The sequence below is a fragment of the Salvelinus alpinus genome, chromosome 17 (genome assembly GCF_045679555.1).
Source record: "Salvelinus alpinus chromosome 17, SLU_Salpinus.1, whole genome shotgun sequence".
Taxonomy (NCBI): domain Eukaryota; kingdom Metazoa; phylum Chordata; class Actinopteri; order Salmoniformes; family Salmonidae; genus Salvelinus; species Salvelinus alpinus.
In genome coordinates, this window is record NC_092102.1 from 47652552 (window position 1) to 47664781 (window position 12230).

Below are 12230 nucleotides of genomic sequence, written 5' to 3' on the forward strand. Positions count from 1 at the left end.
GTTGCAACAAGGATAAACATGGTGAAGTACTATAATACATTTCCCTTCACTGATATACTGCCCTTGGCTATACTAGTACTATAATACCCTAGTATCCCCTAGTATAGTGTTTCCCAAAATGCGAGGGGTTGGAAGGGGGGTGCGGTCCCCCCTCCCCCTTAAAATAAATAAATAAATATATATATATATATATATATATATTAGGGTTACATACAGTATATACATACAGTAGCAGTCAAAGGTTTGGACACACCTACTCATTCAAGGGTTTTTCTTTATTTTTACTATTTTCTACATTGTAGAGTAATAGTGAAGACATCAAAACTATGAAATAACACATATGGAATCATGTAGTAATTCAAAAAGTGTTTAAAAAAAATTGCATTTATTTTATCTTTGAGATTCTTCAAAGTAGCCACCCTTTGCCTTGATGACATATTTGCACACTCTTGGCATTCTCTCAACCAGCTTCACCTGGAATGCTTTTCCAACAGTCTTGAAGGAGTTCCCACATATGCTGAGCACTTGTTGGCTGCTTTTCCTTCACTCTGCGGTCCAACTCATCCCAAACCATCTCAATTGTGTTGAGGTCGGGTGATTGTGGAGGCCAGGTCATCTGATGCAGCACTCGATCACTCTCTTTCTTGGTCAAATAGCCCTTACACAGCCTGGAGGTGTGTTGGGTCATTGTCCTGTTGAAAAACAAATGATAGTCCCACTAAGCGCAAACCAGATGGGATGGCGTATCACTGTGAAATGCTGTGGTATCCATGCTGGTTAAGTATGCCTTGAATTCTAAATAAATCAAGACAGTGTCACCAGCAAAGCACCCCCACACCATCACACCTCCTCCTCCATGCTTCATGGTGGGAACCATACATGGGTAGATCATCCGTTCACCTACTCTGCGTCTCACAAAGACACAGTGGTTGGAACTAAAAATCTCAAATTTGGACACATCAGACAAAAGGACAGATTTCCACCGGTCTAATGTCCATTTTTCGTGTTTCTTGGCCAAAACAAGTCTGTTTTTCTTATTGTTGTCCTTTAGTAGTGGTTTCTTTGAAGCAATTTGGCCATGAAGTCTTCTCTGAACAGTTGTTGAGATGTGTATTTTATTTGTGAAGCATTTATTTGGGCTCCAATCTGAGGTGCAGTTATCTCTAATTAACTTATCCTCTGCAGCAGAGGTAACTCTGGGTCTTCCTTTCCTGTGGCGGTCCTCGTGAGAGCCAGTTTCATCATAGCGCTTCATGGTTTTTGCGACTGCACGTGAAGAAACTTTGAAAGTTCTTGAAATGTTCCGGATTGACTGACCTTCATGTCTTAAAGTAATGATGGACTGTCGTTTCTCTTATCTTATTTGAGCTGTTCTTGCCAGAATATGGACTTGGTCTTTTACCAAATAAGGCTATATTTTGTATATCACCCCAACCTTGTCACAACACTCAATGCAGCTTCAAATGCATTAAGAAGGAAAGAAATTCATGTTATTTGAAATGCATTCCAGGTGACTACATCATTAAGCTGGTTGAGACATTGCCAAGAGTGTGCAAAGCTGTCATCAAGGAAAAGGGTGGCTACTTTGAAGAATCTCAAATATAGAATATATACTTTTGATTTGTTTAACACTCTTTTGGTATTACATGATTCCATGTGTTTTATTTCCTAGTTTTGATGTCTTCACTATTATTCTACAATGTAGAAAATAGTAAAAATAAAGAAAAACCCTTAAATGAGTAGGTGTTCTAAATCTTTTGACCGGTAGTGTATATATGTATACTTTTTTTTAAAGGAACTCATTCTGGCGTTCAACTTACTCTTGAAAGTCATAATAGTAGAATGCCATTTCTAAACGGTTGTGTCCCAGTGAAACCTGACACCATGGTAACCTGTAACCTCAAGTCCAGGCTTGTCCTAGTGATGATTGATTCTGATGCTCCTTGACAACCTATTTGTGTGTATCCTCTCTCTTCCTCTCCTCTCCCCGCTCTCTCTCTCTCTCTCGCTCTCTCTTGCTCTCTATCTCTCTCTCTCTCTCTCCTCCTCTCTTCTCTCTCTCTCTTCCTCTCTTCTCTCTCTCTCTCTCTCTCTCTCTCTCTCTCCCCTATATCCCCCTCTCTCCTCCTCTCTTCTCTCTCTCTCTATTTCTCTCCTCTCTCTCTCTCTCTCTCTCTCTCTCTCTCTCTCTCTCTCTCTCTCTCTCTCTCTCTCTCTCTATTTCTCTCCCCTATATCTCCCTCTCTCTCACTCTCTTCCTCCTTTCCCTCCTCCTTTGTGTTCTCTCTATTCTATTTCCTTTTGATGAAAGGCCAGTAGAGAGGACATTGAACAAAGGCTACAATATTACAGTGCTCTATTACAGCAGCAAAAAGCACCACTATATTATAAGCCCTCCATCAAAATAATTGTGTTCCAAAGAGAAAAGAGCATTATAAACCTGAAGGGCTTTTCTCTCTGCTGTGTTTGCATCCGCACAACCAGTCCAGGCCTCCTAGTCCCAGGTGTGTTATTACTGGGATTTGCTACCTGGTCTCCTGGAATAGCAGCAGCACGTGAGAGTTGGCTTGCAGCCAAGGTTGTGTTGATTGGGGTATTCATTAGGGGGAAAATGTGTTGTTTGTGAGTGCATGATGATGCTATGTGTGCTCAGTGGAGCTAAAAGAGGGAGAGTAGAGAGGTACAGTTTAGTGCAAGACAGAGGGAGATAGGAAGTGGTGAGGCTGCAGAAGACCAAGAGAGACAGGAAGTGGTGAGGCTGCAGAAGACAGAGAGAGACAGGAAGTGGTGAGGCTGTAGAAGACCGAGAGAGACAGGAAGTGGTGAGGCTGCAGAAGACCGAGAGAGACAGGAAGTGGTGAAGCTAAAGAAGACAGAGAGAGACAGGAAGTGGTGAGGCTGCAGAAGACAGAGAGAGACAGGAAGTGGTGAGGCTGCAGAAGACAGAGAGAGACAGGAAGTGGTGAGGCTGCAGAGGTAGGATAATATCAAATCAAAATCAAATACATTTATTTATATAGCCCTTCTTACATCAGCTGACATCTAAGTGCTGTACAGAAAACCCAGCCTAAAACCCCAAACAGCAAGCAATGCAGGTGTAGAAGCACTGTGGCTAGGAAAAACTCCCTAGAGAGGCCAAAACCTAGAAAGAAACCTAGAGAGGAACCAGGCAATGAGGGGTGGACAGTCCTCTTCTGGCTGTGCCAGGTGGAGATTATAACAGAACATGGCCAAGATGTTCAAATGTTCATAAATGACCAGCATGGTCAAAAAATAATAATCACTGTAGTTGTCGAGGGTGCAGCAAGTCAGCACCTCAGGAGTAAATGTCAGTTGGCTTTTCATAGCCGATCATTAAAAGTATCTCTACCGCTCCTGCGGTCTCTAGAGAGTTGAAAACAGCAGGCCTGGGACAGGTAGCACGTCCGGTGAACAGGCCAAGGTTCCAAAGCCGCAGGCAGAACAGTTGAAACTGGAGCAGTAGCACGGCCAGGTGAACTGGGGACAGCAAGGAGTCATCATGCCAGGTAGTCCTGGGGCATGGTCCTAGGGCTCAGGTCCTCTGATAGAGAGAAAGAAAGAAAGAGAGAAAGAGAGAATTAGAATTAGAAAGAGCATACTTAAGTTCACACAGGACACCGTATAAGACAGGAGAAGTACTCCAGATATAACCAACTGACCCTAGCCCCCCGACACATAAACTACTGCAGCATAAATACTGGAGGCTGAAACAGGAGGGGTCAGGAGACACTGTGGCCCCATCCGATGATACCCCCGGACAGGGCCAAACAGGAAGGATATAACCCCACCCACTTTGCCAAAGCACAGCCCCCACGCCACTAGAGGGATATCTTCAACCACCAACTTACCATCCTGAGACAAGGCCGAGTATAGCCCACAAAGATCTCCGCCACGGCACAACCCAAGGGGGGGGGGGGGGCGCTAACCCAGACAGGAAGACCACGTCAGCGACTCAACCCCCTCAAGTGACGCACCCCTTCTAGGGACGGCATGACCATGACAAACCAGTCTGTCTTTCTTTGGTTTGCTTGAGATATTTCTGTCAATATGAAATATAGTGTGCTAGCCTTTTCTTTCCATCCAGAAGGCTGCTTCAATTTTACCTTTACTGACTTGTAACTAACCTTCTTTCTCTTCATTCTCCCTCTCCTTCCTCTTTCTTCCACTTCTCCTTCCCTTTCGCTCTTCCCCTCCCCCACCCCCTCCCCCCACCCCCCTCCTCTCTCAGGTGCGTACCTGGTCCCGTACTTCATCCTCCTCATCCTCATCGGGATCCCTCTGTTCTTCCTGGAACTGGCGGTGGGACAAAGGATTAGGAGAGGCAGCATCGGGGTGTGGAACTACGTTTACCCTCAGCTAGGAGGCATCGGGGTCTCCAGTCTAATGGTGAGAGGCTTGCACACACACTAAAGGACAGTGGTGGTCATGAAATTTTGTCAGCCGGTAAATGTCATGCAAATAACTGCTGGTCTCATGGTACTTGACCTTTAATTAAAATAAACACATTTAGCATCTCTAGGCTTTGAGCCACTGATGCGGAACATGGAACATCTACATTTCAAAAAGTCTAATACATCCATTTGAATATAGCCAACACCATCACACAATAAATCCATTATTTATTTTAGGCAGGTTTAAAGAAATTTTATGATATGAAAAAAATGTTACCTATTTCAGAAGAACAGAATAGCATATTCTGAGACAACCTTATGTTAGGCCCTGATCTATGGCTATGCCATAGGCTGTGGGCTACTTTAGTTAACTTAGCAGACAAGATTTGCTTATAATTCCTGTGGTACTATTTTATAATAATAAGAATACAATTGAACATAGTTGAATAAAATATAAATTATATTTTTCCCAAATGATTTCCGAGGGAATGCACACATTCATTGGGCGGCAGGTAGCCTAGTGGTTAGATCGTTGGACTAGTAACCGAAAGATTGCAAGATCGAATCTCTGAGCTGACAAGGTAAAAATATGTCGTTCTGCCCCTGAACAAGGCAGTTAACCTGCTGTTCCTTGGCTGTCATTGAAAATAAGAATCTGTTCTTAACGGACTTGCTTAGTTAAATAAAGGTAAGAACAATTTGGCTATTCTGTATTGAACGGTTAACAATGAAATGGGTCCTCATATTTATTTATGCAATATGTTTTGACATTCTAAGGTTGCATGATGCGATTTTAATGATTTGAAAAAAGTAGGATGAAAGGCCTGTTTATTGAGCAGGCTGCACACACTTCATCAGTCTCTCAATCACAATTTGACAAGCACTTGATAATATTCTCACCCATCAGACTATTCTCAATTTATTCTGGTCTTTAATATAGCCTACTAATATACAGTACCAGTCAAAAGTTTGGACACAGCTACTCATTCAAGGGTTTCTTTATTTTTACTATATTGTAGAATTATCATGACACAAGGCGAGTCCCAGATGCAGACACAGGAGGCAGATGGTTGGAGTCTTACAATGTTTATTAATCCAAAAGGAGTAGGCAAGAGAATGGTCGTGGACAGGCAAAAGGTCAAAACCAGATCAGAGTCCAAGAGGTACAGAGTGGCAGGCAGGCTCGTGGACAAGGCAGGCAGAATGGTCAGGCAGGCACAAAGTTCAGAAACAGGCAAGGGTCAAAACCAGGAGGATTAGAAAAAGGAGAAATGCAAAAAGCAGGAGAACGTGAAAAACACTGGTTGACTTGGAAACATACAAGACCAACTGGCACAGAGAGACAGGAAACACAGGGATAAATACACTGGTACAGAGAGACAGGAAACACAGGGATAAATACACTGGCACAGAGAGACAGGAAACACAGGGATAAATACACTGGGGAAAATCAGCGACACCTGGAGGGGGTGGAGATAATCACATGGACAGGTGAAACAGATCAGGGATGTCTGTCTCTCTGTGCCAGTTTGTCTTGTATGTTTCCAAGTCAACCAGTGTTTTTCACAAGAATCATAGTGAAGACATCAAAACTATGAAATAACACATATGGAATCATGTAGTAACCAAAAAAAGTGTTAAACAAATCAAAGTATATTTTAGATTTTAGATTCTTCAAAGTAGCCACCCTTTGCCTTGATAAAAGCTTTGCACACTCTTGGTAAAAAACTCGGCTCCATCCTTCATTGAGGCAGATGGCTTGTTCCTAACAAAACCCTTTGATATTGCCAACCACTTTAATAACTTTTTTGTTGACAAGATTAGCAAACGTAGGCCTGACATGCAAACAACAAATGCTAAGCCTTCATATTCATACATAATGGATCAAATAATGAAGACAAGCACTGTAGTTTTGAGTTCTATAAAGTGGGTGTGGAAGAGGTGAAACAATTGTAGCTGTCTATAAATGAGGACAAACCACCTGGTACTGTCACGCCCTGACCGTAGATTGCTTTGTATGTTTCTATTTTTAGTTTGGTCAGGGTGTGATGTGGGTGGGTATTCTATGTTGTAGGTCTAGGTTTTCTGTTTCTATGTGTTTGGCCTGGTATGGTTCTCAATCAGAGACAGCTGTCTATCGTTGTCTCTGATTGAGAGCCATACTTAGGTAGCCTGTTTTCCCCATTTTGGTTGTGGGTGGTTATTTTCTGGTTAGTGTTTGTTGCACCTGTCAGAACTGTTCGTTGGTCGTTTTGTTGTTTTTGTTCGTGTATTCATTTTTGATTAAAAGTATTATGGATACGTACCACACTGCACTTTGGTCCTCCTCTCCTTCTCCCGACGACTTTCGTTACAGGTACCGACAACCTGGATTGTAAATTGCTGAGGTATGTATCGGAATACATTGTGACTCCTGTTTACCACATCTTCACTTTAAGCCTACATTTAGAACGGTGTGTGCTCTCAGACATGGAGGGGGTCAAAGGTCATTCCACTACCCAAGAATAGCAAAGCATCATTTAATGGTTCAAACAGTCAACCAATCAGCTTGTTACAAGTGCTTAGCAAACTTTTGGAAAAAATTGTGTTTGATGAAATAAAAAGTTATTTTACAGAAAACAAATTAACAACAGACTTTCAGCATGCTTATAGGGAAGGGCACTCAACATGCTCGGCACTGACACAAATGACTGATTGGCTGAAAGACATGAATAGCTTTTTTGTTAGCTTTTGATGTTATTGTTCATAACCTATTGCTGAAAAATCCATGACTACATGGAACTTTATAAAAAAATATATATTTCACCTTTATTCACCTTTACCTTTATTTAACCAGGTAGGACAGTTGAGAACAAGTTCTCATTTACAATTGCGACCTGGCCAAGATAAAGCAAAGCAGTTCGACACATACAACAACACAGAGTTACACATGGAGTAAAACAAAGTCAATTGATTTTTACATGGAGTAAAACAAAGGCTTTGATGACAAATTGGATGCCACTGTGATATACTGCATTCAATTTATTGAGGTGGGTATTGGAGGCTATTTTGTAAATGACATCGCCGAAGTCGAGGATCGGTAGGATGGTCAGTTTTACGAAGGTATGTTTGGCAGCATGAGTGAAGGATGCTTTGTTGCGAAATAGGAAGCCAATTCTAGATTTAACTTTGGATTGGAGATGTTTGATGTGAGTCTGGAAGGATAATTTACAGTCTAACCAGACACCAAGGTATTTGTAATTGTCCACATATTCTAAGTCAGAACCGTCCAGAGTAGTGATGCTGGACGAGCGGGCAGGTGCAGACAACGATCAGTTGAATAGCATGCATTTAGTTTTACTTGTATTAAAGAGCAGTTGGAGGCCACGGAAGGAGAGTTGTATGGCATTGAAGCTCGCCTGGAGGGTTGTTAACACAGTGTCCAAAGAAGGGCCAGAAGTATACAGAATGCCATCCCAGGTAACTCAAGCTAGCAATACAACCAGATTAAAAACCAGATAAAATACAATTTTACTGCACAAAGGGGACTGTGAAGAGACACTGCCATTTTATATATATTTTATTATAATTTTCCCTGTATTATGTATGTATTAGACCTAGATACCTAGATATGTATGTATTTCAGTCTTTGACTAATAGTGTTCTGTACAATGTATTATGTCATGTTTCATGTGGACCCCAAGAAGAGTACGGCTAATGGGGATCCTAATAAGTAGAAAATGCCAAATATGCCTTCTGGCAACACAAGAATAGAATAGTTTATTGTTCTCCAATGAGCAGCCAAGTCTGTCCCAAACATACACCATTAACCAGGACATGAAACAACAGTTTTGATGTCATTGTCTCAGTTTACCTGACAGACGTGTGGTCTGATGAAACGTTTTGCACAGCGTCCCTCAGAAGGCCTACCCACATTAGTGTCTCTAGAGAGTTCAAAGTGGACTGACATACAGACGTCAGCACTACCAGTCGCTTTCATCTGCCAAATGTCACACTCCTCCATCCTCAGTACTCTCAGGCTTCTGTCCAGGAGAAGATGTGTGCTGTGGATGTCAAATGTCCCACTCCTCCATCCTCAGTACTCTCAGGCTTCTGTCCAGGAGAAGATGTGTGCTGTGGATGTCTATGTTGACTTTAGATCTCAGGTCACTCACCACAATCACATCTGCTATGTCTACAGTCAGTCAGCCAGCCAGTCAGTCAGCGAGTCAGTCAGCCAAACAGTCAGTGAGTCAGCCAACGAGTTAGTCATCTAGTGAGTCAGTCAGCCAGTGAGCCAGCCAGCCAGTCAGTCAGCCAGCCAGCCAGTCAGTCAGCGAGTCAGTCAGCCAAACAGTCAGTGAGTTAGTCATCTAGTGAGTCAGTCAGCCAGTCAGTCTGTAGTCAGCCAGTCAGTCAGTGAGTCAGTCAGCCAGTCAGTCTGTAGTCAGCCAGTCAGTCAACCAGTCAGCCAAACAGTCAGTGAGTTAGTCATCTAGTGAGTCAGTCAGCCAGTCAGTCTGTAGTCAGCCAGTCAGTCAGTGAGTCAGTCAGCCAGTCAGTCTGTAGTCAGCCAGTCAGTCAACCAGTCAGCCAAACAGTCAGTGAGTTAGTCATCTAGTGAGTCAGTCAGCCAGTCAGTCTGTAGTCAGCCAGTCAGTCAGTGAGTCAGTCAGCCAGTCAGTCTGTAGTCAGCCAGTCAGTCAACCAGTCAGCCAAACAGTCAGTGAGTTAGTCATCTAGTGAGTCAGTCAGCCAGTCAGTCTGTAGTCAGCCAGTCAGTCAGTGAGTCAGTCAGCCAGTCAGTCTGTAGTCAGCCAGTCAGTCAGTCGGCGAGTCAGCCAAACAGTCAGTCAGCCAGTGAGTCAATCAGCCAGTGAGTCAGTCAGTGAGTCAATCAGTCAGTCAGTCAGACTAGATCTCAGGGCACTCACCACACATCTGCTACAGCCAGCTAGTCAGTCAGTCAGTGAGTCACTCAGTGAGTCAGTCAGTGAGTCTTGGGTCAATCAGTCAGTGAGTCAGTGAGTAAGTCAGTCACTCAGTCAGTCAGTGACACAGTCAATCAGTCAGTGAGTCAGTCAGTCAGCCAGCCAGTGAGTAAGTCAGTCATTCAGCGAGTCAGTCAGTAAGTTAATCAGCCAGTCAGTCAGACTTTAGATCTCAGGCTACTCACCACGCTCACATCTGCTACAGCCAGTCAGTCAGTATTTTAGTCAGTCAGTCAGTCAGTGACACAGTCAGTCTGTAGTCAGCCAGTCAGCCAGTCAGTCAGTCAGTCAGTGACACAGTCAGTCTGTAGTCAGTCTGTAGTCAGTCAGTATGTAATAGCTAGCATACCAATGAAGCAATGTATTGGGCATGCATCTTAGAATGAAGCATTGTATTTGGCATAAATCTTAGAATGAAGCATTGTATTGGGCATGCATCTTAGAATGAAGCATTGTATTTGGCATGCATTCTAAGTAGTATTCTACTATAGCTTTTGGAGAGGTGTGGGGGTTGAGGCAGTGAGGTGTGATGGTTGAGGTGTGAGGGTCGAGGCGTGAGGCTTGAGGCAGTGAGGTGTGAGGGTTGAGGCGTGAGGGTTGAGGCGTAATGACGTGAGGGTTGAGGCGTGAGGCGTGATGGTTGAGGTGTGAGGGTCGAGGCGTGAGGGCGTGAGGCAGTGAGGTGTGAGGGTTGAGGCGTGAGGGTTGAGGCGTAATGGTTGAGACGTGAGGGTTGAGGCGTGAGGTGTGAGGCATGAGTCAGTGAGGGTTTCAGGCATGATGGTTGAGACGTGAGGCGTGAGGTTTTCAGGCAGGCTGGATGGATCTGGATGTTTATGTACCCACACTAGCATACCACTTAGAAAGAAGCAATGTATTGAGCATGCATTCTAAATAATATGCAATGCCAGTATGTATACTACAGTCAGTCCCTCAGACCCTGAGATGGTTAGGCAGACTGGATGGCTCTGTAACAATATTCATACTAGCCTACCACTTAGAATGGCACCATTATGCTCCTACTGATATTAGAATGTAACCACTGCAGTCGATAAATCCGTCTGCTGCAGAGACAGATAGACAGTCAGCCAGGCCCTGCTGCAGAGACAGATAGACAGTCAGCCAGGCCCTGCTGCAGAGGCAGATAGACAGTCAGTCAGGCCCTGCTGCAGAGACAGATAGACAGTCAGCCAGGCCCTGCTGCAGAGACAGATAGACAGTCAGTCAGGCCCTGCTGCAGAGACAGATAGACAGTCAGTCAGGCCCTGCTGCAGAGACAGATAGACAGTCAGCCAGGCTCTGCTGCAGAGACAGATAGACAGTCAGCCAGGCTCTGCTGCAGAGACAGATAGACAGTCAGCCAGGCTCTGCTGCAGAGACAGATAGACAGTCAGCCAGGCCCTGCTGCAGAGATAGATAGACAGTCAGCCAGGCCCTGCTGCAGAGATAGATAGACAGTCAGCCAGGCCCTGCTGCAGAGGCAGATAGACAGTCAGCCAGGCTCTGCTGCAGAGGCAGATAGACAGTCAGCCAGGCCCTGCTGCAGAGGCAGATAGACAGTCAACCAGGCCCTGCTGCAGAGGCAGATAGACAGTCAAGCAGGCTCTGCTGCAGAGGCAGATAGACAGTCAGACAGGCCCTGCTGCAGAGATAGATAGACAGTCAGCCAGGCCCTGCTGCAGAAGCAGATAGACAGTCAGCCAGGCCCTGCTGCAGAGATAGATAGACAGTCAGCCAGGCTCTGCTGCAGAGACAGATAGACAGTCAGCCAGGCCCTGCTGCAGATGCAGATAGATAGACAGTCAGCCAGGCCCTGCTGCAGAGGCAAATAGATAGACAGTCAGCCAGGCCCTGCTGCAGAGGCAGATAGACAGTCAGCCAGGCCCTGCTGCAGAGATAGATAGACAGTCAGCCAGGCCCTGCTTCAGAGGGAAATAGACAGTCAGCCAGGCCCTGCTGCAGAGGGAAATAGACAGTCAGCCAGGCCCTACTGCAGAGGCAGGTAGACAGTCAGTCAGGCCCTGCTGCAGAGGGAAATAGACAGTCAGTCAGGCCCATGTAGCCTGGGACAATAAGGTTTGAGGCAGGCTGGCTGGATTAAGGCTGGCGGGATGTAGCCTGGGACAGTGAGGGTTGAGGCAGGCTGGATGTAACCTTGGACAGTGAGGGTTGAGGCAGGCTAGATGTAACCTGGGACAGTGAGGGTTGAGGCAGGCTGGAAGTAACCTGGGACAGTGAGGGTTGAGGCAGGCTGGAAGTAACCTGGGACAGTGAGGGTTGAGGCAGGCTGGAAGTAACCTGGGACAGTGAGGGTTGAGAGAGGCTGGATGTAACCTGGGACAGTGAGGGTTGAGGCAGGCTGGATGTAACCTGGGACAGTGAGGGTTGAGATAGGCTGGATGTAACCTGGGACAGTGAGGGTTGGGGCAGGCTGGAAGTAACCTGGGACAGTGAGGGTTGAGGCAGGCTGGAAGTAACCTGGGACAGTGAGGGTTGAGGCAGGCTGGAAGTAACCTGGGACAGTGAGGTTTGAGGCAGGCTGGAAGTAACCTGGGACAGTGAGGGTTGTGGCAGGCTGGAAGTAACCTGGGACAGTGAGGGTTGTGGCAGGCTGGAAGTAACCTGGGACAGTGAGGGTTGTGGCAGGCTGGAAGTAACCTGGGACAGTGAGGTTTGAGGCAGGCTGGAAGTAACCTGGGACAGTGAGGGTTGAGGCAGGCTGGAAGTAACCTAGGACAGTGAGGGTTGAGGGAGGCTGGAAGTAACCTGGGACAGTGAGGGTTGAGGCAGGCTGGATGTAACCTTGGACAGTGAGGGTTGAGATAGGCTGGAAGTAACCTGGGACAGT

General features: G+C 45.5%; 1 protein-coding gene across 1 annotated transcript in view; it reads left to right on the plus strand.

Moving 5' to 3' along the window:
- LOC139543085 (sodium-dependent neutral amino acid transporter SLC6A17-like) overlaps window positions 1-12230 on the plus strand; it is a 45382-nt gene that overhangs the window by 13950 nt on the left and 19202 nt on the right. Inside the window, exon 3 of the mRNA XM_071349237.1 lies at window positions 4250-4407. Coding sequence (XP_071205338.1) covers window positions 4250-4407 — 158 coding nt within the window. The remainder of the gene's footprint in view (window positions 1-4249; window positions 4408-12230) is intronic.